At 31.7% G+C, this 27,519-nt stretch overlaps 1 protein-coding gene and 1 long non-coding RNA gene across 3 annotated transcripts; both read right to left on the bottom strand.

Annotated features, from left to right (window-relative positions):
* Nucleotides 1-8,076: 8,076 nt before the first annotated feature.
* LOC111242371 lies at nucleotides 8,077-11,139 on the bottom strand. 2 transcript variants are annotated; one of them, XR_002669314.1, is made up of 3 exons: nucleotides 11,010-11,139; nucleotides 9,985-10,087; nucleotides 8,077-8,217 (listed from the first exon to the last, which is right to left on the bottom strand). It is a non-coding gene; the product is annotated as an uncharacterized LOC111242371 (long non-coding RNA). The 2 variants fall into 2 exon arrangements; XR_002669315.1 differs by lacking the exon at nucleotides 8,077-8,217 and adding an exon at nucleotides 9,744-9,835.
* Nucleotides 11,140-11,220: 81 nt separating this feature from the next.
* On the bottom strand, nucleotides 11,221-23,569 carry LOC106769743 (actin-related protein 9). Its single transcript, XM_014655481.2, has 20 exons — nucleotides 23,414-23,569; nucleotides 23,256-23,328; nucleotides 23,039-23,145; nucleotides 22,831-22,890; nucleotides 22,682-22,747; nucleotides 21,747-21,849; nucleotides 21,158-21,363; nucleotides 19,185-19,305; nucleotides 18,990-19,054; nucleotides 18,263-18,352; nucleotides 16,917-16,967; nucleotides 14,096-14,227; nucleotides 13,608-13,697; nucleotides 13,452-13,522; nucleotides 13,175-13,374; nucleotides 13,053-13,096; nucleotides 12,917-12,966; nucleotides 12,323-12,368; nucleotides 12,012-12,062; nucleotides 11,221-11,553 (listed from the first exon to the last, which is right to left on the bottom strand). Exons 1-20 carry the CDS (start codon nucleotides 23,414-23,416, stop codon nucleotides 11,410-11,412), a joined length of 1,773 nt encoding a protein of 590 aa, XP_014510967.1. The 5' UTR covers nucleotides 23,417-23,569; the 3' UTR covers nucleotides 11,221-11,409.
* Nucleotides 23,570-27,519: the final 3,950 nt, after the last annotated feature.

The following is a 27,519-nucleotide window of genomic DNA, read 5'->3' as shown; positions in this document are numbered from 1 at the left end:
CAAGTTAGCAAACCCCATATATATATATATATATATATATATATATATATATATATATATATATATATATATATATATATATATATATATATATTGAGATACTAGAATGAACGATTAATTATATATTTATAATGATCCAATAGTAAGTGAGATGAAAAGTTTAATAGATAAAAAAAATTTGATAGAACAAACTTTGGATCACTCAAATACCATTTTAAGATGGATTTTAAGTTTAATATAATCTTACAAAATTAATATTAGATTATATTTATACTTATTTATGTACTATAAATTCATCTTATTTCTAAATGATGTGAGATTTTCAATAATAAATTATATTTTATCTACTATTAAAATTTTTATCCAATGAAATTTTGTCAATAAAAATAAATCTAGCACTTACTCAGAAATTTTATCAATGAATTTTAATTATCAATAGATCTTACCGACAAATTTATCCATAATAAAATCCATACGTATTTACAAATCTTAAAATCTATTAATAAAATTTGTTATTTAAATTGTTTATTATTGACTATTTGTCTGTCAATAAAAATAATAGTAAATTTTTCGTCCAAACTTCTATTTAGATATATGAGAGGACAAACCTTTCATCTTCATTTTCATTTCACACCTAAACCACAACCTTAGACCTGGTTGAAACAATGTTGATCTTGTATGAGAGAAAGAGTGTTGCTCCCTCCACCTCTCCCAGTGGGTCCTGTACCTCTCCACTATTTTAATTTATTTCAAAAATATTTTATACTTCCCCATTATTTTTTTTATTCTAAAAATACCCTACACCTTCCCACTATCCTTAACCATCTTTCTCTTTCTCTCTCTACATTAATGGAGCATTTACATGGCTCATTAATGGAGCATTTCCATGACTCAAATTTGAACTTGTGATATATTTTCTTAAATATGTTTGATTCAATCTTATTTTCGCCTGTTGAATATATTTTTTTCTTTTCAAATTACTTAATAAATGATAAAATTTTGTTCTAAATTTCTACAAAAATGTTTATATATGTGTGTGCTTCTTTTACATATAATATCTATAATTTTTTACATTATATTATGTTTTAATGTTTAACTCAAATAATTTGAATAAAATATTTAATTTATTAGATAAATAACATAAAAATATTATTAAATACTTAAAATATAAAAAAAAAATATTTGTTAAAAGATTTAGAATTTATTTAGTTCTTTCATCATTATAAAGTTAGTATATAATAATAATAATATATCATTATTTATTATTAATATTATTATGTTTATTATTTTGTATTTGTATCTAACTTTTGATTTTATAAAATAAGAATGGTAGAAGTACTAATATTGAAGTTTCCTCTTAATTTTATATTTTGTAATATATCATAAATTCAAATCTGAACCGTGTAAATGCTCCATTAATGTAGAGAGAGAAAGAGAAAGATGGTTAAGGATAGTGTGGAGGTGTATGATATTTTTGGAATAAAACAAAATAGTGGGGAGATGTAAAATATTTTTGAAATAAATTAAAGTAGTGGGGAGGTGCAGGACCCACTTGGGGAGGTGGAGGGAGCAACACCCTGAGAGAAAACACCCACTCCCGAAAATGGCGAACCCAAGGCCCAAATCATCGGAAACTTTACACTGTTGTCAAAGCATATCGTCAACCAAGGACTCTAAGTGATCGAAAAAATTCCTTAATGCATTGACGACATGTACATGTGCAACTACGCACATTCGCTCTTTCCCGCCACTAGATCGTGGGCATCTTCACCAAAGGCTTATCTCAAGTTCCTTTTGATGATTTTTAGACCAGTCTAAGCATCCATGAACTTCTCACTTAAAGGCTTAAATCCTTAATTGGTCCCCATGTTAGGAGGGAATTTTTAGTTTAGTACCCGTTTTTAAAAGCGTATACATTGGGTCTCCGTGTTTTGCAATTTGTGTCAATTTAGTGAATTAATGACACTTCAAACAAGTTTGTAACAGCAATTGGAAGGTGTCCAAACGTTCAAACAGTTAATAAACATGCTGCAATTCAAAATGACTTGTCCACTTGCAATTTTCAAGCCAAATTGATGGTTCAAAGGGACTAAATTGACACAAAGTACAAAACATGGGGACCCAATGTATACACTTTTAAAAGCGGGTACTAAACTGAAAATTCCCTCTTAACATGGGGACCAATTAAGGATTTAAGCCCTCACTTAAGCTACGAGGATGTGATAAAATCCAAATTATTCTTCTGAAAAAAATTAACAATTAATCTTCTATAATTAAGCTAATCAGTCCTTGTACTTAGGTTATTAAATATTTTGTAATTATGTTATGCATAACTAAATTCTTGATTTAAATCATATTTTTATGTATATATACCTATCTCAAATACATAATAAACACACGTTCAAATAATATTTCTTTCTTACATATATTTTTTCTTTTCAAGAGAAGTTTACAACACATGTTTAAAACATATTTATATTAGGCCAACTCGGTTCAATTTTCATCAAAAGACAATTTGACTCGATTTTTAACTAAAATTTACTTGACTTAACATTTGGTCAAGATCAATCTGGTTCGACTTTCGTGAATGGAGTGATAATGAAGTGAAAATATAGTATAATTTTAAGTTTATTATATTTTTTAAATTAGTTGAACTTCTTCCATTTTCCTTTTCAAAATACCTTTCAAAATTCTTTAAATTTGAATTTTTTTTTCTAATTATTTTATCAAACAAGATATTTTAATGTAGAGTTTTATATTTTTAAATAATCCAAAACACATTAGAGAATAAATGGAAAAAAAAAATAGAAAGAAGCATTGTTGGATGCATGAGGGAGATGTATAGTAGAAAGGAGAAAAGAGAAAAAAGAAAGGCACGATGGAATATTGCTTTGCGTATGAGCAAGCAACATTTCTATATTTGCCACATAACTTTATCTCATTGCCTTCCTTCTTTTCATCTTTCAGTTTCCCCACTCAAATCAGATTAACATATGCATGCCCATGTTAATATCGCCGCCAATATCTTTGCCTTTCACTCAACGCAAACCTCATAAACTCTGCTTCAATTTTCAAAAACCTTCTATACTATTTCTTTTGTTATTACTTCCCAACATATTATAAGTATATTTTATAGTCGTTTAGTGGAGTTTTGAAATATTTTTCTTCCCGCTTAGAGAAGCTTGTTAATTCTTAATAAATACAATAAGAAGTTTCATTAATATTATTAAAGTCTTATTAATTCTTAATTTCATTTTTACTCATGTTTACAAGGAACACATTGAATGTTAAGAGCCTAATGAAACATTTATAACGAGGGCAAACAGTTGTGGATTTTGTGACAGAAGGAATAGCAATCCTCTGTTAAATCATAGATGTAGAAAACACCACATGTGCTGTTTGCTCACAGTGAAGATGACATTAAAGTGTCTCTATGCCTCAACTTCTTTACTTTTCGGGATACATACTATTCATCTACATTTTCCTTCTATTCTTCTTTTCTACACACAATTTTCAAATCGTCAATTATGGGCTATACAATTAAGGACATATCCTTCACTCCTCACTTCAGATTCATTATTCACTTTTTCCTAACATACATACATACATAAAAATATATATATATATATTCAATTCAATACCTATAGAACTACAATTTCACAGCAAAATTAAAACTAAAAAATTGACCGTGTGTCAGAAAGACAGAGTATCGGGAGTGGCGACCAGCACACGAGTGATTTGATTCCATTGTATTGGAAGTTGGAACCTTGAGCCGCTCGAACGCACACAAAAATCCATACAAAAAATCATTATAGGATTCCACAGATTACATTAATTGTTTTCCTTATTGTTGGAATTATTTGTATAAACGAATAAGAGAAACAGATTGTGCAAAAACTGAAGATTAAGAAAGGAAAAAAAGGGAGAGATATGCTCCTATGAAGTAATTTAATTAAAGCCCCAGCATAAGAAGGGAAAAATAAAAACGAGGAAAAAGCTGAAAAAGAAAAAAAAGAAGAAAGGAAGAAACACGCAGGGGTGTGTTGATGAATTGGTGATGTCCCGGCGTGCAAAAACGAGGTAAAGCCTTTCCCCGAACAAAATGGAACAATATTAAAATACAGCGTTAGATCATAATATTCTCTCTGATTATGGCCTACTAACACCAACGTTCTGCCATCTCTTCCTTTTGTTTGTATCTACACGGGAACAAAGGGAGGGACCACCGCCGCCGGCTCGTAACAGAAGGGAGCCGCTGGGTGCTGCCAGTTCTTGAAGGACACGCTGACCTTCTCCGGCTCGTGCTGTGGCGGGTCTTGCGGCGGCTTAACCTCGAGCGGTGGAGGCGAGGAGGCGAGGGGCGAGAGGAGGGGGATGGCGACGTTCCACTTCAGTGAACGGTTGATTTGGAGGGAGGAGGGGGCCCGCCGCTGCAGGCGGCTGGGCTGGTGGCGGTTATTGTCTGTGTTGGGATTTGACATTGGAATAGGAGAAAAGAGACGAGGGGAAAGGAGAAGAGAAGAGTGATTATGCTGAAGATGGTGGTTTTTTTTATATATGTAATAAAGAAATAAAGGATGAGAGTGCAGACACACACGTTGGGAACTGAAAGGGTCATGAAAGTGGGGTCCACCTATCTGTCATACAGCTCGGCTCGGGTCCTCTCGGCTGGCTGGCTAGCTGGCTTCTGTAATCAATGGCTTACTATTCCCTTTACTGGTTTCTTTTACTTAATATAGCATCCTTCTTTCTCCCATATACCTACCACTTTCAATATTTCATCTTTTTCTTCTTATATTCTTCTATCATGAGAATATTCAAATATTAGATTCCTTAAAAATATTATAATATCATGTATTTTTTTTTTCCTTATTAATGCAGGAATATATTGAAAATAAATACAATTTAAAAAGAGTTAAAATATAATCTAAACGTTATATTTTAAATTAAAATAATGGAAAGTAGTGGTGGACATGGTTATGTTTTGGAAGAAAAAGTAGATGAGAGTCAAAGGTTGAATGATATTATTATGTATGATGAATTGAAGGATATTATTATAATGTAAGAGATGAGAGATCTAGAGAGGGCACAAAAATAATGCCTCTTTTGTTTGTTTTCTTTTGACGTTTTTCTATTATCATCACACAATAATCCCACTTATTAGGTCCCTCCCATTCTACCTCAAATCACATCATCACTACAAACCAAAACCCTCCCTCTCTCCTCTTAATCTCTAATTCCACCACCTTCTATTAATTAATATCTCATTATCATAAATCTCAAAATTACTTTCATCCTCATATCCACAAATAAAACTTGTAACAAATAGATAATACTTGCAAATATTTGTTATCTATCAATACCAGACATCAAGTCTTTTAATATTCATACATAAATAAATTGGATGGCACTATCGTACTATCTATATACACAAATATATATTATTTATATTATATTCTATATATTTTTATTTTTGTTTAGATTTTATTTTAAAAAATTATAAAAATATATTTCAAACGAATGTCTTTCAAATAACGAAACAAATAAAAATTAAATATTTTATTACAAATTAATAATAATAAATATTATCTGTCCGATCTTATGTATTATCATGCTTACTCAGTACAATTTCATTATTAATTCCAGTAGTTTTCACATTCACTTACATTCAAACAAATCAATGTCAAATTTATTTTACCTTAAAATAGTATAACATCATCCATCCCACAAGTATGAAATTTTTTTCTTCTTCGTTCTCTTTTTGGTAACAGGTTAGATATCTTAGAAAAAAAAAAGGTGGTGATGGGAATTTTCAGAACATATGATTTGATGTGCAGGAGGAATATATCTTTCTAACTCTTGCCATTGGGTAAGGACAAAAATTAATTTTTAAAATGATAAAATTATTTAGCTAATCCTGAGAGTGATAAATATAATTGTTTTAATAGTTAAAGAATTTTGTCCTGTAGAACTGGAGAAAAGTGGAATATATGAGATTATCTTAATTGGGATGCTGAATGAATCATATAAACTATGATTTTATGACTGGAAAAGTCTACAAGAAAATTTGTCGGAGGGGTTTGAAGACATTTGTTAGAAGTTGGACACTTTAAAAATAAGTAATAAACTAATTGCAAATCCAATGGTCAGAAATCTCTTTCAATCCCACGGCTCAGGTGTAGGTAGCGTGGTCGATTTTATACCCTCTACTCACAAAATCCACGTGTCACCTTCTTATTAGACAAATAAAAACCACACTTCAAACACTAGTATTACTGGATTCATTGGATAGAATTATATTTCAATAAATGTTTTTTGGAAAAATTATTCTTCATCAATTAAAAATATCATCCAGAAAACAATATCAACATTTTTCTTGAGCTTCAATTCTTATAGATTAATTATTTGAAAATTTATTAGTTCAATTAAAATTTAAAAAAGAAACAACTCTACTAAAGTAGTTAGTTATTTTTCCACTTTTCCCAATTTCTATAAAAAAAATATTATTTATATACTTTTAGTCGTCATCCCTTACTTCCAAGTTATTTATCCTTCCAACCATCAATTCTCCTCAATATTTCTGAAAATATTATATTATTTATGTTATATATTATATTTGTTTTCATTTTTCATAAAATATTTTCTTCATGAAAACAATAATTGAATTATTAATAATTTTTTTGAAAAAAAAGTAATTAGAAATATATAAAAGTATAATAGATGTAAACATTACGTTTAACTATGTACTTTATTAAATATTTAAATTATTGGACTGAAATATTTTAAATTTCAGTCAAATTAGCATCTAACTTTGTTAAATAAAGCCTTGTCACATATCTACCATATATGAAAGTAATATATATATTTCATGTTGTGCTTATGGGACAACTGACATCAAAATCATATTAATTCATATAATACATTACTTTTAATCATTGGAAAAGGAATTTAAGTTATCTCATGTTAAACCAGGTTTAGTTTGACCAAATTAATTAACAAAAGTAGGAAAATAATAGGTGCATAGATTTTCACTCGTTGTAATCCATCATAGATTTCTAATTAAACTATTAAACAACGAGTTCAACTTTTATGTACAAATGTAAAAGTTTATTATATAATTAATTGATAAAAAGTGATAGATGTGAAATTTAAAATCATTTTACAGAAATAAACTCACATATTACGTTTATCAATTTATAGTTAAATAATAATATAAAAATATTTTTTCACTATGGATACATTTCTTTTCTTGAATTAGTGTACTGTATCTACGTAAATTTATGTTATAATTTCTGTGTAAGGTCTACTATATTATACTTTTTTTTTATTATTTCTTGACAAAAGATATATTTTGTGCTTATTTTTAATTCTTTTTCTCATATATTTTAATATTGCATCTAATTTAGAGAGTATTTTTGTTCAATTTGATTATGAGATGAAGTTTACATTTATTTTATAATATGTTTATTTTTTAAAAAGTATGGATGATTCACATTTTTTTTCAGTTTGAGTAGTTGAGAATTTCTATTTTCTTCATTATACTCCTTTGTGTTTGGATTATTTTGATGTTAGACGTTGGTGATTAGCTTTTGAAAGAGTTTGTTATGTTTGGGTACTCTAATTTTTCATATTTACTCTATGATATTTAAGCTTATACTTGAGTTTCCACTAAATATTAATTCATATTTACGAGCACATTACATAGGTATTTTAATTATGTTAAGTGAGTTATCAAAGAAACAACTTTTTTTTATTTACTTGCTTAAAGGACTTTGATATTTGTTGTTCTAATTTAAGCAATATATATATATATATATATATATATATATATATATATATATATATATATATATATATATATATATATATATACGTTAATTAAAAGATATATTAAAATTAGATCAATATTTTGTACATGTGTTTAGACAAAATATCTCTAAAATTATTGATAAGAGAAGAAAAAATTTAACATCTCAAAATATAATATAAACTATATAAAAGAGTAGTTAACATTATAATATAATAGAACAGTTAGAGACTTGCAGATAAAAAGTTAATCTTACAGTCATCCAAAATGGTTATAAAATATAAAACTTTATATACAAAAGAGCATTTCAAAACTACACTAAATAAAATAGATAACTAACTAAACTAGACAGTTGCGTCGTTGCTCTCCAGGGCCTGCTCCAGGGGCACCTCATCTACCTTTGCTCACATCTAATGAATGATCATAGCAAAAGAAAACACCACACATACAAAACACAAAAGCAAGCATAAGGGTGAGCTAATTATACAAAGATCATACCATATTTAATAGCATACACATACAAATTTCAACTTAAGAAAAATAGACTAAATCACACATCCTAACATGTTATATTCTAGGCTTGATTCGTCCGGACTTAGAATGATTGTCAAGCTATGGCGGGTTGTGCACTCATGGTGTCCTCTACTGCTTTGCAAAGCCATTGCCAATGGGTTTCACCCTACCACACACACGAGGTTAGTCTGTTTCGGGCCTTGAGGCATACTAGAAGCCCCCACGACTAAGACTGAGCTCCTGCATTCATTCTAAACAAACTGGACCAAGAGATTCTACTTTAAAACATACCTCATCACTTTATAATCACATACTTTTTAACATCCATGTTTATCCTTTATAACACAATACACTCCTAAACATACTTCATAAACCAAGAAACATCCAACATATTATAACACAAGCCAAAAGAAAAAGATAGTAAACTAAACCCAGAACACTTGCACAGCGCACCCCATCCGTAGAGTGAGACTAAGAGTTTCTCGCATAGCGACACAACTCGTTATGCGAATTAACTCGCAAAGGTACTAGACCTCAAGCCTCTTGCATAGTGCATCCTGATCCCTATGCGAAAGCATAGACAGAGACCAAACCCCCCAAACACTCGTTGTGCGCACCAATTTGCCATTCGAATTAAACTGGCAGTGATCCCAGACCACTACCAGTCGCACAGCGGCCATATTCGCAATGCGAATCAGCAAACAGAGGTCAACCCTCTCCAATCACTCGCATAGTGCACCAAATCATTGCGTGAATGACTAAACAGAGAACACCTCGCCATGAGGACTCGTTTTGCGAAACCCTTTGCTCAGCTAGTCTACATAATCTGCAGAACGAAATTCTGCAGAATTATGCAACCTACACACCATTTACCATTTGTAACTATTTTTCTCAACTTCAAACACCCCTAGATTGTGTTACATACCTAATTAGACTTGTCTAAGTGATTCTAAACCTCCATACCATCAATCTAAAGTAAATGTGAACCAATTCTTACTCTAAAACATTAAATTCATCAACTTAAGGACCCAAATTCAATTCTACCACTTTGAACATGTTTTTGACCATTTAAAAGACTCAAACAAGTCACAAATAACTTATTTAGACTGCCCCAAGAGGCCAAATGAGCCTTTGACCTCTAATTCTCAAATTCACTACCTCACTTCCTCTAAAATGCCCTAAAACACTACAATTCACTTAACCTCCTACCCAATAACTATCATAACAAATTTCATACCTCCAACAAATTCAATTACAACAGTACACCTCCTCCAAATCAATTTACAACACCAATTCACAGTTTTACAATTAGGCATTCCAATACATACAACTTAATTCCACTACAAACCCAAATTTTGCTTCAAACAACAGAACAACACATAATTCAAGATATATATATACATGTCATACTATTAATTTAAAAATAATATCTAGCTTCCCTTATCTCAAGATCACAGTCTAGCTCATAGAAACACCTCGACAGTACCTTGCACCACAAGGAAACTCGACAGAAACCTACAACTCACCAATTGATGATAGAGAACAACTCTTAGAGCTAGAATTGAACAGAGAATTGAAGAGGAAAAACAACAGACACATGCAACTAGCAAAAATTGCGTGATTCAGGTTTAAGAACATGCGGAGAAATGAGAAAAACAACTTACCAACTAGAATCCAGAAATTGATCGGTCAGTTGTGCAGCTCTCTACGCCGTGAACGTTTGGGTACCTCCTGATCGTTAATCTGACAACTCCGTGGAGATAAATCCTAGAGAGAATGCAGAAAAGGAATAGAGAGTAGAGTTTTAGAGAGACGAAATATTTAAGATAATGAACCAAGTTTTAGAAAGTTCTATTTATATTATAAAGTTATTTTTAAAGTAAAAATAATCTTATCATTATTTTAATACACTTATCTACTCTATTACTATATTTTCTATGTTATTAAAAAAAAATTATTTCTTAAAATAAAATTGTTTTTGTTTGTATACAAAATTCGATTTTAAAGAAACTCCAAATATATCACTTCATTAGTTTATATAGATTAACTTTAATTTATAAAAAAATAATTTAATTTTTATTTTTTTAACAAATACTTTCACAAAAATGCCCAGGATATGATTGCTCGGCCCTTTCTAAACTTGTGACATATCCTACTAAACTTTGTATAATAAACTTTTCTCCCATTATCTCAGCTATTAGCAGAGTAAGTAATTAGTACTGCCTTAAATACTTCACTGAAAAAAAATGTGATAATTGAATTTATTAAATAAAAACATATTTTCTAGAAGTTGGACCCACCACCACAACTCACAAGTAGTGAGTTAGAGATCACAGCCATCAGGTAAAGTGATAAACATATGCGAAATATTTGACTATAGAAAAGTACTGTAGTTGTTGATTGAATAAGTTAGCCAAAGCAACATGAACAGTCAGAAGTGGCCAACCATGCTGTTGGATAGAAAAACATCTGACAGAAAATAGAAAATACTACAATATAATGGAAGAGAATACCACTAGAATAATCTTTGAATCTGAGCCATCCAAGTCAATTTAAAATGTTTTAGACATGTTATAAATAAATTACTGAATAAACAATTGCATATATTAAGTTCTTCAAAAATAAATTATATCTTTAAGAAAACTTAATTTTAAAAAATCTGACATTACTCATATCTGTCTAAGTAAACCTTTAAATTAAATTACAGGGTCGGCCAGGGGAGCCAACCCTTTTTGAGTTCCAGAAATTATGTCGGCCATATGTCTTGATAGCCATACAGCATTCACCAATCTAGGATGAACGTGGCATATTTAGCCAACCGACCCTTTTAAGAATAAACATAGAACTTTCACTTTTATTTATAACAAGAAGCCTTAGTCTCTTCACTTAGTTTCACGATGTGGGACTCCAACTGTTGTTCCTCACGTTTCATTATACCTTTGAATATATTGATTGACAATATCAGAATCTATAAAAGCTACAATTTAGACTTATAACTACTGTCAACATTTGAATTAACAGTAAATTGAAATTAAAATTATTTCATCAAACATTCATTGTATATTTCTTCCTGAGTGTCTTCTCAATGGTTAAGAATTCATATAACACATCGCTTGAGCTTGAAGATAATAGGAATCTTTGTATTTTTTGCTACTTCCCACATGAATACCATTGTGAATCCAATCCTCCCTGCTTATCCATGCATCCCTACCCAAATCAAGTACTCCAAGAATCTGCAAAGCAATATGTCCGATATGTTAACACGAAGTATATCACCACTAACTACCACCTATGTTAACACAATAAATGAACACTAACTTCCATCTCAGAGGACATGTAAAATCCCACCTTGAATATTTCTAACCAAGTACCAACTTCATGTACAGAAATTTACTATTATGTACATGAAAGTGATAATTTTATTTCTAAAAAATAATGATAATTTACATATGTAAAACTATAAATAGTTATAAAATGAATACTGTTTTAGCTTTTGCTAAACTCACTCTGTTTCCCTATCACATTTTAATGATAAATTCATGAAATTTGATGACTTCCAAAGCTAAATAATTACAATGTGCTGTCTACAATGATTTAATATATACAAATAGCAATGAACAAATATTTCAAAAGTAGAATTTGAAAACGATGACAAGAACAATTGAAAAATCAACCAAGAAGAAATTCATACCACCCCGCCTTTCCAAGACACAAACGTCGGATTTGTCCTTGATTGTAGAACCTTGAGAGTCATGTACAGATGTTACATAAGATCAGATACAAAAATAATTATAAAGAAAACAAAACATATTAAATTTTACATAATAATTCAACAGTCTGACCTTGGTTGCATAGTGGTCAAACCACGGTAATTTAATAACCATTCTTTACAGTAGCCAAACCTTTATTGTTAATGACCACTTGGAGAAGATTTGGATACATCTATGATGTATAATTTTAAGTACAAATAATTAAAAAATAAGTATACGATAGTAAACTAACCTCCACAGTATCAATTGCTTCATTTGGAGGGATGGCTTGTAAAACTCTGAGACATAAGAATAGTGATTCATCCAATTAATATCATGACATAATTAAATAATCATTCATGGCACTAGGGTGTTGAAATTCAAATGAAAAATAGAATTAATGATGTTAAAGCAGGTCGTGGGAAAAACAAAATGATGGCCCCGCTAACAATACAGTTCTGTAAGAGACAAAGTATTAAAAGATACGGATAATGTAAAACAGGACGAGGAGAGAAGAAACAGTTCCAAAAGTGGGCAAATCTCATTAAAATTATGAATAAACTAAAAAATAAAACAATAAAACTTACTTCAATGTTGAAATTAAAACTTCAGGTCATTAAATAATTGAAATTTTGTTTTCACGCAAAATATAGTTACAAGAAGAAGGAAAAGATGTACTTAATACATCTACAATATCACACCAATTGGGGCAATCCTCATGGGCTAGTTTTCCTTTTTCTCTAAATATAAAACAATGCATGAATTATCATTCCAAACATCAGTACCAGCTAATTAGCTTATAGCTGGGTAGGTTAACATGATAAGGTCAATGAAATTTGGAACAAACCTTTCTTCAACTGCTGCAACTAAACCTCTTGTTAAAGCCACCCCGCCAGTCTATTCCAAATAAATTTGTCAGTTCCTATCAATCAATATGTAATACCAAGACAATTTATACACCAAGCTCAACATGTAAAACTCACCAATTGTATGCTACAAAATAATTTTCTCTGGATGTCTATGCGACCTGTGACATGGTGTTGAACAGTTAAACAAGCTTCAAATTTATGCATAAAAAATGAAAAAAAAAAGGACAAAAAATTACCAGTTGAGAGAATGCAGTTAGTAATTGCCTCTGCAAGGCCCACTTTTTCTTCTTTTTTTGGCTTAGCTGAAAAAATGGGATAGCTTTCCCACATTGGTAATCCTCCATTAACATTGGGATAGAAGGTATCAGACATGTCAGACCTCCGGGAAAAATCAATATGCCATGTATCTTCAAGCATATCCTCATAGTCATGAAACCTGGTCGAGGAAACCAATAGGATTAATTATTCACAAACATGCTAACAGCACTGAAATAATTTCTTGAATCCACTAACCAAGTGCGAGGAGGAGGAGGATACACATCAGGAACTAAAAGCTTTGGATAGAACAATCCCATAGGAGGGACCTAAGTAATAATCAACATCACTTCACAATCATGGCATTGTTAAAATTAAAAGTGAGGGCAAACCAAAAAAATGTTGGATACATACATTAAGAGCAGTAAGCCTTATCTTGTGAGACACAGGTGGCCCTTTGTCCTCATATGAATGAACTACTGCAACGGCATCAAGTTCCTCTTCCTATAGACAGGACACCAGATAATTAAAGAAAGAATCCTAGTTTGGAAGCAAGTAAACACCAAAGAGGAGCAGCAATACCAATATAAACACAGCAAAAGTATTTTTAATAGCAAATTACTCTCAGAATTTCATGTACATCACGTGTCCTTTTCTATAAAAATGATGTTTAGTGCTGAAATGCAACCTGCGGTGCCACACATGATACAGAGTCTCACTTTTATATATAGAATTTTCATATTCGTGTTATTTAGAAACATGATAAACATACCAACAGGGCCACAATTGTGCTGCAACTAATTTTCAAATTAAAAGTCAATTTCGCACTCAATAAGGCTGGGCTCTAAAATACTCAGGGTGACGACTGCAAACTAAGCAAAATGAGAAGCAGCATAACTCACCTTGATTTCACAATATGTTTCTTTCAGTTGATTTAACATTAACAGATCTATAGGCTTCCTGAAAACATCTGTACGAATTTGTGGCCAAGTCTGGTGATGTCTTTGGGTCCAGAGAAGCCCCCTTGTTATATCCTGAAAGTATGAAGTTGTAATTTATATAATGACTTAAAAAACTACCAAAATATACAAAATTTGGAAAATAAAATGTCACTACATAATTCAAAGAATTATAATATGAAAATCTTCATAAAAAGAAGCAAATTGAAAGCTGTGTCCATCTCTTTACTCTATACAAAGAGAGTTCTTGTAAATCTGTTATTAGTAATACAGAATTAGCCTCTTATCTATGTTTCTTGTTTCCTCCTCTTCTCTCTTTCTCTCTATACTCTAATATGGTATTAAGAACCTAAAGATCCTTTATGGCTGAAAATCCTCCTCTACTTCCCCTTAATCTGCTGCCTTCATAAAAATTTCAGAGAAAACCTAGATGATTCCAACTTCTTGCTCTGGCAGCAACAGATGAAACCATGCATCAAATGACATCATTTTCAAAACACTGTAGATAACTTATCTATTCCACCTCCATTTCTTTCTTAGTGAAGCAGATCACGCTGCTAGAAAAATCAATCTAGCTCATGGTGCCTAGGAACAATAGGAACAAGATCAAATGCTACTGACATGGTTAAGTCTATGTTATCACAATTCTTTCTATCAGATTTGGGATAAAGTGCATGAGTATTTTTATAAATAGATGAGAGAGCTGAAGTGTGCCAACTTGCACTAAACTACATTCCATTACTGTTGAGAATAGTTCGGAATTTCTTCTACAGCATTGGGTGACTATCTTGCCTTTGTGGGTGATCATGTTTCCCTTCAACAACACATTGATGTGATTCTTGAAGGTTTACCTCAAGACTATGAATCTATTATTGAAAGTAAGTTCGGACCTCTTTCTATTGAGGAAGTTGAAGCTCTTCTTCTTGCATATGAGTCACTTCTTCAAAAGTGCAGCAAGAAGTTTGTTCTTGATTCCATTTCTCTTAATCTGACTCAAGCAACAATACCCAATTATGCTTCACAAAATGATCAAGAAACTTCTTATGCGATGACACCAATGTTCAAATCCAAGATGCAAAAGCTCAAGTCACTACTAGTTTTTGTGGTGTCTCCAGTTTTAGAAGGTTGTGGTTGTGGCAGAATACACTTAGCATTCAATGTCAAGTATGTTTTAAATATTGACATACCACTTCCTTCTTCTATCACCTGCTTGAGCAAAATTATCAACCTCCAACTCAAGGCAATCTTTAGTTGAATTTCCAAGGAAATTCAAATCGACATTTTCAGGCATATTTTCATTTGTTTCATCACTATCAGCAATACTTTGCTCCACCTCTTTTACACCCTCCAACTAACTATCATCCTCCTTCCTAGAAGTCATAGCATCCGCCCACTGCATTGATGACCAACACTGGAGTAGGGTTTCCACCTACTCATACTGTTTTGACCTCTAATTCCAAATAATTCCAATTGGTTCCCTGACTCCAATGCTTCCTTCCATGTTACTGGAGAAAATCAGAACATTATTCAAAATGTTCCCTATGTAAGTCTTGAAAAAATTTATATTGGTAATGGTCAAGGTTTGCCAATTCAATCTTCTGGATTCTCCTATTTTTCTGCTCCAAATAATCCTAATACTTCTTTATCCCTTCATTTACTTCAGGTTTCCACTATCACTAAAAATCTTCTTTAGAGTTAGTAAATCCACCAGAGATAATTCTGTTTATTTTGAGTTTAATGTCACTCACTTTTTTGTTAAATTTCAGGCAACTAATAAAGTGCTTCAAGGATGAGTAGGGCCATCTCTATGCTTTTTCTCACTTGCGGCTTCAAGCTTCTCCACACACCACGTCTTCCTTTTCTATTAATTCTATAACCAATTATGATAATAACATTAGTATTCACTCTGTTTGGCAAGTTACACATGCGCATCCTAATTCTAATGTTGAGACTGATTTTTCAGCAATGAAATATTCCTTTTTTTAATAATAAAGAAGTTGCTTCTTTATGTAAAGCATGTTGTATTGGCAAAGCTCGCAGAATTCCTTCCTTCTTATCTCAATGTTTACCAGGGTCCCCTCAAACTTGTTTATATTGACTTTTGAGACCTTCTCTAGTAATATATACTGATGGTTTTTCCTATTAGGCAACCTTTGTTGACGCTTTTTCCAGATTTACACAAATCTAATGAGTTTGTCTCTCATGAGTTTCTTTCTCCTGTTATTTCTCAACTACAGCCTTATCCTATCAACAGTCACCCTGTGCAAACTAGGTCTCGGTCTGGCTTACAACAAAACAGGCTTTATACCTGTCTTTCTAACACATTCTAACTTAGTTGTTAGTAATATGAAATTAGCATCTTCTTTTTGTTTTATTTTCTTCTCTCTTTCTCTCTATATACTCTAATACTCTTTGGAAGCTTCCTTAATTGTCACCTCATCAAAAGTGGTATGTAGTCTCACATCAACTAAAAGTATGAATTAAATAGAGATTAGACAATCCTCATCTCACATGTTGATTTATAGGGTTGAGTCAAGTCCTAGGTCTATATTCTAAGAAAATACTTTTGTGTTTGGGCCAATGTAGTTTAGGTTATACATGTCACAAAGTAACATGTGAAACATAGTTGCTAAATAAGCAAAAAAAAATGGAGTCAGAAAAACAAACATTAGTATATCAAGCATGCTGGTAAGTGAATATTTTCCAAGTTTTGGATTATTTTAAAACATCAGTAGTGGGTAGAAGTATGGAACTATTTTTGTACCTCACCACCAAAAGGTAAAGTCTTTCCAGTTGAAGGTAGAGCACCTCCGTCCTATGCAACAAGAGAAGAGTTTAAATGTGAAAATTAATGACCTGCTGTTTTTCATAACAATCTGAACTACCATCAAGTGTGAAAAGAACTCAAATTGAAAGTTAAAATAATAATAGACACAAGCCAATAAACAAGTTAAAGTTAGTATATGTGACCAATAACAAAATTATATTCAGAATAATTACTAGTGTCAAAGTCACCATAGAAGCTACTTTACCATATTAGTTGTTTTATTGAAATGACAGAGTAAATCCAATGAACAGCAAAAAGTTTAAATCATTAAAACAAACATCACAATCAACAATATTTAGTTATGTTTACCATGACCAACATAAGATTTAAAGTCAACCTCACAGTGGAATTTTTTTTGTTATATCACTGACCAGAGTTACTAATCCAAGATTGCAGCATGAAACATAATTTGATCCATAGACAATCCCATCTACGTAGTGTTTGACCTAACGTTTTCCAAGCTTCTCATTTCTTAAAAGCTGAGCTAAGCACAAATTTACATAAGCTCTGAAGAATAAAGTAGCTTTTTTTTAACAAAATACCAAAAATACAACTTCTATAAAATCTATTTGGAGGAGCTTCTACTTTTCAGGAGAAGGAAAGCCCATATAAGGAGGGAAAACATTAATGTTGTGAGAGGTATATTGGAGATACCACGGCCAAATTTTATATATATATAAAAGTAAGTAAGTCGCAATCCACATTTTTTGTGAGATTGAGTTAAACATAAACTCACTTACTCAAATGGTTTGGTTAATGTGATATTAATTAAGAGATGAAAGCAACGTAGTGATTTGATTTTAACTTAATTTGTCACCAATAGTGTCATTTTAAAAAATTTAAGGACATCTTTCAGAAATTGAAGAATAGCAGAAAAGTAATTGTTATTTACCTTACCAATGATGATACAACTGAACTGAACACAATTTTCCAGATTAACAGATTTACAACTTCAGGACAGTTACTTCAAAATGAAGTAAACTTCAGGAGCCTACATACATTTTCTGCTGTAACTAATCTACTATCAAATGATGCTGGATAAATATACAGTGATATGTTGATCTACATACAGAGCTTTCGTTAATCTACTTCCAAATTTTCTGCTGTTAAGAATAGTGGATCATAGAACTATTAATTAATTTATAAATACAACTTCTAGATTTATGCTCGGCAAATGTTATTACATCATTTAGTTATTCCATCTTCCAAGATATCCTAACAGAAAACTCCCAAGTGTAAAATAAGATATGTTTAATAACAATTATAAAATAAGTTTCATTTACCTCAATGCATATAAGTGATGTCACCTGAGCACCAATATTCACGACACATGCTGTTGATAATCCATTTCCAAAAACTGCCGCAATACCTTCCTGGTCAAGTCAAATAACACCTAATGAAATTTTTAGAAGCTAATTAAGAAATCCTAACAAAGTGTTCACTTCCAATTTGATCAGATGCATTATTGTTGGATCTCCACCAACCCCGTTCTATAAATAAATTTCATAATCCATCAGAATCATGATCCCTGATGTAGATTAAAGATATCGTGACCATTATAGCACAGAGGACTTTGTAAACCAAACCGAGAGAAAAATGTTTGAGACTACACAAATTTGAGCAAAGTCATCTGCAACAACTTTCAACAATAAGACTTGGTTTTATTTGGAAAGAACCAACATGAAAACACCAAACTTAATGGAAATAACTGAACTGCTTTGCTTAATACACATTTGTTCATTTCCCTCAATTTTCCAAACCAACATACTTGATCCTATCTTGAGGGATTGAACCCACTCCTCAAAAGTGAGGCTTGCTAATGATACCAGTATGTACCCATATGTAATAGTCAAGGGAGTTAGGAAAAACCTCAAAAGTAAGGTTATAATATTATCAAGAGCAGCAACAAAAGAACTATAACCACAATGATGAATGTGTATCATCTCATATATTAATAGTCATTTCTGCAATCATCATATGAAGTTATAACAGCAAGATAGAAGATCACACCTGGTGTACCACTGCAGAGCCAAAGCAGAGTTCTCGCAACACCAAAGTTATAATTTCCTTTATTTCTGCTTGTGGTAAGGACAGAAACATAAAATGACTATATCAAGCGTGGGAAAATAAGAAATCTAAAAGGACATGCAAAATAAATACAGGACAAGTATTTATCACAGTTTAAACGAACTGATTGCCAAATACCACGATTGTCAAATGTTTCAGGCATCACAAGAACAGCAGAATACATATTTCTTTCGTTGCGAGGAATATGAAGTTTCTCTATCAAAATCCAGTCCCAAATAGTATGCATATCGTCCAGTACCTGCATAATAGGCGAGTGATAGTGATATAAAATAAAAGTTACGAATGGTGTCAAAGACACTCAAAATTCTCATTACTCAATCATCGGAAGTATTTTAATCTAAAAGATATGGTTAAAATTTAAATATCCTACACCCATAGATGTGGTTATAATTGGTCATATCTTTAGTAAATACAGGATCTCAACATTAAACATAACCAGTAATTTCCAAATCATTGGCCTTTTCCCAGTAGAAGTTTTGAATGATGATTTCATATTGTCCTAGCTTTGTGAATCTCTCTATTCATAATTTTCATGCTGTGTTAGGTTCCTGGGTTTGGAACCTAACAAGAACCGTAACAATAGATAGAAAACAGTAAAGAAAGAATGGGATTTGTCTATTATTCACTGTGAAAGTACTCTTTACAAGAATGGGTTTGGGAGCATAACCTCCCTCCTTGAGAGCATGACCTCTCTTTACAGGATTAAGTCCTGACTTTACACAAAAATATACTCAATATCCCTTGACCCATAACCGGGTCTTATTTATAGAATTCCTCCACCTTCTATTCTAACTCATTAAGTCCTCTCCCCCTTATCCTATCATGTTGCCAATCAATTGAATATCAAGAAGCCGCACAGCATAACTTAGAAGCTCAAAAATCCATAAATAGCATGAAAGAAATCATCAAATCAGTAAATCAAATCTCCAAACTAAGAAAATAACCTCAAGTGAAATCAGGACAATAAAAGTCATATGGAAATGGATCAATCTCTGGTTAACAGCTTAATCATTTTGCAGACAGATAGTTCAGAAACATAGCACAGCTGAGAAGTGTGTGACAGACTCCTACTCCAGGGAAAGACACACTATATGTAGCATTTAAGGGCCTGTGAAATCTACTTCTATCATCGCTTTACTGAAACAATTATTTGAAAGCCATATTGGGATTTCAAGGAGGAGAGTTACTTGAACAAAATGAGCGCAAATTTTACAACTAATTTATAGTGACCAGTTTATCTAAAAAGCTTTGGGTATTAGGTGAAGACACAAATGGCTTCGTATTAAATCGATTCAAATTTCAGACTGAGCAGAGGCTTCTTAATGAGAATCTAGTGTTGATTCTTCCATACATCAATACAAAAAAAGTGAAGGTGCGAAGTTCTGGATGAGTAGGATCACTGTACAATTAGAAGAATGTTCCTTTCAATGTACCTTCACCACAATAACTCAATACTTTCTCAAAAACCTTGCTAGCATGTAGTGTGGAGATTACGTAATAAACCAAAGACAAAGATACATATGCTCAAAATGCCAAATTGTAATTGAAAGGAAGCAGAAAATCCCCTCATACAGCCTTAGGTTGTCAAGAGGCTTTACATGTTCTTTTTTTATTTTTCTTCCTATCATGACTAATCTGTTTAAGTAGTAATAAGTACAAGAAGTGTGCTATAAATTTGCAGGAACAAGCAGGTAAAGTATGCATATTTTAAAAGCACAATTATTGTTATGCTGTAATAGTATATGTATTGAAGATTGTTTATCACGTCTTCCTGAATAGTCAAAGCATACAATTTCAACATATTACTTAGAAACTTAAAGTAAAACTTATAAATTTGCATGACTAGGCAGGCAGGGTATGCATATTTTTACAAGTAAAACTATTGATATGAATTCCTTAATACAAAAATAAAGGTCACTAATATTTTTTGCTATTACATTATAGTAATGCAACACCTAACTCTATATTACAATACATAATTCTCAAACTATGTAATATATACACTTTTCTGCTCACTAATTAACCATATGTGATCTAACAAAAATTCCTAATTTGCACTGATATTATTCTAGTTTGGAAGTGGTGAGTACCTGCTGCATGGAATAATGTTGTGAAATGTTCAAGTGTCCTCTGCGGATTGGTCGACATATACAATAAGGCTCAGTTGGGGATATTCGTAATGCTTCATCACCACAAATGAACTCTTTGAATTTTCTTTCACTTGCATTAATATCTTTTGAATCTTCACCTTCTTTTGGATCTGAAGACTCGCCATTCTCACCTTGACTTGAAGTTTCTACAAGTGCCAATTTATATATAATTCATAGCATAGTGCTAATTAATATTAAAATAACAAAACATTTAACATTGCAACTTGTTGCTTCTAATGAAGAATTCATTTCCAATAAAACAAGCAGCTAAGCAAACCAAACATTGAAAGACTAACATGTTTTAATTTAATGTTACTAAAAAAGGAACAGAGTAAAAGTTATCTTAAAGTGGATTGAAATACTTTATAATAAGATAAGGTAATGCATCAGCTCTAATATTACTTCTTTTTCATTGTATAATACTCATGAAAGGTACTATCCAGCTCATATTAGATACCAGGAAAACAAACTTGAATGAATAAAATGCTAAGCTAATTGACTCAATGAGAACAAGCCAATTTCCTCTTACCTAATGATACAGATGAATCAATGGCCTCTTCATATAAATTAGTCCAAGTGAAGGGCAAGTTTTTCCTGATAGTATGAGGATTGTGTCCATCAACACGTCCCATCTGCATATTATGTACATTGAAAGTCAGTATTAATTTAGAAAAAAAGTAGTTTACACTTAAAGTTTTATTGTTGTATAGTAACCCCAGAAAAAAAAAACAATAACAACTTCATAAATATTTGATAGAATTTTCCAAATAGATTAGTTTTGCCTGAACACGAGAATGGGAACGTGACTTTACAGAAACCTTAGAATTCATCCTCGTTAACATGTTCGTAAAATCAATGAATAGCCAACTAAAACAATCATCACCACACTTATCTTTCTTGCTCTCTCACTACATAGCCTATTATTTTGCCTCTTTTGTCTTCTATAATCCAGTTTTACATGCTAGATTTTGTTCCATTGTCATTCAAAAAAACTTTTATTAGAAGAAAAGAACCACTGAAAGAAGAACTGTCAGGATGATTAATGAGTGAAGCGACAAACTTCATGAGATTATAAGGACATGCATTGAATATATCTTCAAATCATATATGTATAAACAATATAAGTGATAAATAGTGTATAAAATATAAAAGCTCAGTAAAGCATGTAAATAGCATTGTTTACTTATAGTTAGGACTAAAATAGCAGAAACCTCCGTAGAAAAGTAAGAATGTTCAAAAGGGTGAATGTAATTACAGAACTCTTTCCTTAATGAATAATATATATGTCTGTCACCGCATTTGTCTACTTGAGATGCAAAGATTTGAAAGGGGAACATTAATCCCATGCTTAAACAGATCAAAACACTATTACAACACAAACACAGCAAACAAGAAAAACAGATAATACAAACAAACAGGATGAGTTTAATCATTTGAATTTTAGCTGAATAAAACTCCACACACCTTGCGAGGGATAGAATTACTGGGAGCTTCTTCATCCAGAAATGGTATCTTCAACAATGATGCAATCTTTTTTTAACAAAAGAAGGGCATAAATCCTTATTAGCAAAACTGTAATAAAAGTAACAGAACCAAAGTGTGTCATAACTTACGGTATTGTAAGCTTTTTCCCTTTCCTTGTGCTGTTCAGGCACCACATGACTATTGAGCATCTAAATCCAAAAAGTAAAAACCAGCAATAATTGAAGTAAATCATGTATCCAAGCAAAAAAAGGAGGGGAACAGAATACAATAGATTTATATAAAAAAAAAAAAAAAAAAAAAAAAAAAAAAAAAAAACAGTCAAATTATCAGAAAAACCTGATCTATCACATTCCCCTCAGTCTTTTTGGTGTGGCGAGCAATGCAGTGAGGAATATTAAAAGGGGTGTCTTGAGAAGCCAAGCCAATCCTAATATTTGCAGAACCTGAGTAATATGGGGATGGTATCCAAGAAGTTAGAATATGTACACTTCGGGTGCTATTTGGGGAACAGGGTGATGAATGGGCAGTGAACGAAATTGAATATTTTGCATACCTGGGTTGATAACAACCAGATTAGAGCCTCGTTCTGAAATTATTTGAGAAGGAAGCGCGGATTTAAGGTAATCCTATGACATTAGAACATCCCCAACATGATATATGAGAACAATTTTTTTTTAAAATGCAACGGTGACATAGATAAATAGATTGTACCATGGAAAAGAGAGTAAGTTGTAGTTGCAGTTGCAGTTTGAGAGAGAATAGTGACTAAGGTTTTTCAAATTTGGTGGGTCTTTCCATTTCTTTTTGGGTTCTTCCTCAGTTCAAAACTGAGAAAACAGTTCTCTGATAAAAGGTTCCTATTCTCAAATCTCGTAAGTTAAAAAAAAATTAAGTAGCCAAAATATGTTTATTTAAAGGTAAGAGGCGTATATAATTATTTTTAGGTTAAATTTTAATTATTTTTGTAATTTTTGTTTTCAGATTAAAAAATATATCACAGTTCAATCTTTACACACACACACACATATATATATATATATATATATATTCAATCAAATTATAGAAAAGTAATATATTTAAGATATTATAGAAAACTGTTTAATTAATTAAGATACAAACATCGGAAAATTGATCATAAAACGAAAATTGAATATTGATAACGTTTGGAGATCAAAATTGAAAAAAAATAAAATAAAGGATCAAAACCACATATTAAAAATGAAGGGAGACTAAAATTATAATTTAGTATTCAAAATATTTTGGTTGTTCGGTTCAATTTTGTTTACTTCAGTTTGATTCGATTTGATATGGTTTAGTTTGTTTGACCAAGCTCGATTTGTCTCATTATGTTTATTTTAGTTTCATTTGATTTGGTTTAGTTTTGTTCGATTTGATTCAGTTTGGTTCGATTCAGTTTAGTTTAATTCGATTCAACATAGATCAATTTGGTTTGGTTCAACTCAATTCAATGTGATTCGGTTCAACTCGGCTAGGTTCGGCTTGACTTGGTTCAGTATAGTTGGGTTCAAATCATTTTAGTTTAGTTTAGATCGGTTCGGCTCGATTAGGTTCGTCTCAGCTCGACTACGTTCAATTCAATTCAATTCGGTTCGACTCAACTCGTTTTTGTTCAATGCAACTCGATTCGGTTCGACTCATTTTGGTTGGTTTCGGTTCAATTTGATTTTGTTTGCTTTGATTCGGCTCGACTCGACTGGACTCGTTTAAGTTCAATTTAGTTCAGTCATTTCAGTTTAGTTTGGTTCTACTCGATTCAATTTGACTCGATTTTGTTTGGTTTAGTTCATTTCCATTTGATTCGGTTTGGCTTGATTTTGTTTGGCTCGACTTGGTTTGGCTTAGTTCATTTTGAATTGGCTCAGATCGACTATACATGTTCGGCTCGACTCGTTTCAGTTTAGTTCAACTCAATTAAACTCGACTTAGCTCGATTTGGTTTGATTCGATTTGAATCAACTCCACATGGCACAACTTTAAGCAATTCAGTTCGATTCGACTCGGTTCGGTTTGGTTCAGTCCGGTTTAGCTCAGTTTAATTTGGTTCGACTTGATTTAGTTCAATTCAATTCGATTTTATTTAATACGATTGAGCTCATCTTAACTTGACAGTGTTCCGTTTGATTCGATTCACATTATCATTGTCATGTGATACCATATAACTGACACATGACAATTTATAAAAAATATTTAAAAATAAAAATCATTAAAAAATTGTTTAAAAATTCAAAATAAAATAGAAATTCAATTAAATAAAAAACTAACGAGAAACCTATTTGAAAAATAAGGACTATTTATATAATTAAACATCAGTGGAAAGGAAAACTTCAGAATAAAAGAAAGTGTTTTTATACGTATTTATAAATAAATATTTAAAGTATATATAATAATATAAATATTTTTTAAACTTCTAATGTGCTAATTAATATTAATTAAATAACATAAAATAATTATTTCATTTATATGTTAAATTATTATATTTTTATAAAAATATAATATAAAAAATTTAATTTTTTTAATAATTTTAATTTTATTTTTTAATTTAAAATTAATAAAAATTAAAATAATAAAACAAATCAATAGATTAAATACGAACTGATCTACTTTTAACTTGTCATTTTGGTAGACTTAATTGACAGATCAAAATAGATTAATAGATTAAAAATTTCAATCCATCTCATTCATATGCACTATTGGAAAAACGCGGTTTAACATCACTCAAATTATGTCAGTTAGCGAGTAGCCCGACGTATATAAGTGTACAATAGCATTAGCGTAAATAAGTTGGTAATCTAGACATCGGTTTCAAGGGGAAGCGACGTCTATTATATAATACACGTTTGCTCTGTCCTGAACCGACGTCCAATATAATGAGGTAGGCGAGAAGACAGACTTTCCTACGTCATTGACGTCGCTTGTGATGGGGGCCTGACGTCTACTAGGGTACAATTAATGCTCGTCACCTGATTCTCAGGCGCTTAGACGTCGAGTGGTCAATCATCGACGTCTATAGCCTGTCCAGAAGGCGGGAAGACAGAAATTTCTGCAAAATAGACGTCGCTTTTCTGCGACGTCTATAGGCCCGTAATTAATTATGTTCACCAAAATCCGAGGCACGTCGACGTTCGGTAGCAGAGCACGGACGTCTATAGTATTATAGACGTCGGTGCCCCTTCACAACCATCGTCTACTTCCCTGACAGGAAATGAAACGTCAATCGGTTCAGCGCACTAGACGTCGTTCCCCTTGGACATCGACGTCTAATGTCATTCAAAAAGTCACTTTAAATGTTATCTTGGACATCGAATTAGTTAGATAACCAACATCTAGGTGACTATAGACGTCGGGTCGTGGGGGAACCGACGTCCCATTTCATTTTAAATAAACCGCAGACCCTTCGCGACATTGCAGTTTCTGATATAATCGCGTCTTCCTCCTCTCCTTTTTCTCTCTTGCGGCTCCTCTCATTTTTCTCTCTTGCGGCATTGCATTATCATTTCTGATAACATCATCGTCTTCCTCCTCTCCTTTTTCTCTTTTGCGGCATTGCATCCCAGGTGCATGTTTTTTTTTTTGTTACCGTTTAAACTTTGTTCAGTCTTTCATCGATTATCTTCTAGTTCAACTAATAAAATTTGTTTTCTTGTTTTGTGTTTTAGTGCAGTTTTGTTCCTCTCTTGGGGTAACGCAATACCGCATTCTTCCTTTGCTAGCTGTCTCTCAGAAAAAGCGGCGTCTTTTGGATTTCTCATGGCGTTTCAACCCAAAAACGACTTTGGGTCGTCGTTGCCTAATTATCGTTTCACCGTAATTTTTCTCTCTTGCAGTTGAAAATAGAACTAAGCAAAAACCCGGTTTGGTTTTGGGTTGAAATGTCATTAGAAATTCAAAAGACGCAAGCTTTTTTTCGGGAAAAACTAGCAAAGAAAGAGTGTGTTACTGGGTTATCCAAAGACAGGAGCAAAACTGCACTAAAACACAACGACTGTATTAGACGTCGGTTATGTGGATGTCCAATGTCCTATTGACGTCACCGACAATGACGTCGACTGTGAAGGTGGCGTTAAAAATCCAAAATAACTGATGTTAAACAGCGTTTTTACACTTTTGGTTTATCATCACAACTCATTTTGATACCTTATATAGGATGTATTCTCACGTTAACTCATGTTCATGAAGGGTTCCATCCCGATATTCAAAGAAAAAAAATCTAAAATTTCATATTTTTAGTTTATCCTTTTATAAAATTCTTTTCAACTGCTTAGAAATTTGCTTTTTAGAGCTCTGTTTTTACTTTCAGAATCATAAATGACTGTATTAGGAAGAATTGATCAAAATCTTGTTTTATATAATTTTTTTATTTTTTCATAATTTATTTATCTTTTCTTTTCCCATAAATATTTAGATGTTTTTCTCTCCATTTATCCTGATCAATTGAGGAATATAAATTTTTCCAGTGGTATAAATAAGTCCAGGAGTAAATTTTATACGTTGAAATTTTAAAGATTTTCTTTGATTGAGTTAGAATTTTTTATATGCTCAGTTTTTATTGAAAAACATATAAGAGGATATAATTTGAATTGTATATTTATTTTGTTATTGAAAAAATTCATAATTATAAATTAACTAGAATTTAAGGATATAATTTAAATATTATTTTAAATGTTAAAGGAAAAATGTCATCTTTTAGAGAAGCATTGTGTATAGAGTATTATTTATTTTGAAACTCAAAGTGAGAGTTCTATTTTAAATTACTTAAACGATATAATATTATTAAACGTAAAGTAACAAAAACTTGT

Source organism: Vigna radiata, chromosome 8, assembly GCF_000741045.1.
Source record: "Vigna radiata var. radiata cultivar VC1973A chromosome 8, Vradiata_ver6, whole genome shotgun sequence".
NCBI classification, from domain to species: domain Eukaryota; kingdom Viridiplantae; phylum Streptophyta; class Magnoliopsida; order Fabales; family Fabaceae; genus Vigna; species Vigna radiata.
Note: the sequence above shows the minus strand (reverse complement) of the source record. Positions and strands in the feature narration are given on the sequence as shown.

Excerpts from the sequence above, each read along its gene's own strand:
- LOC106769743 (XM_014655481.2), bottom strand. Across the intron at positions 13,375-13,451 it reads CCTCCTCCTCCTCGCACTTG|GTTTCATGACTATGAGGATA; the intron begins GTTAGTGGATTC and ends TTCCTCGACCAG. Across the intron at positions 12,369-12,916 it reads GTTGCAGCAGTTGAAGAAAG|AGTTTTACAAGCCATCCCTC; the intron begins GTTTGTTCCAAA and ends CTTATGTCTCAG.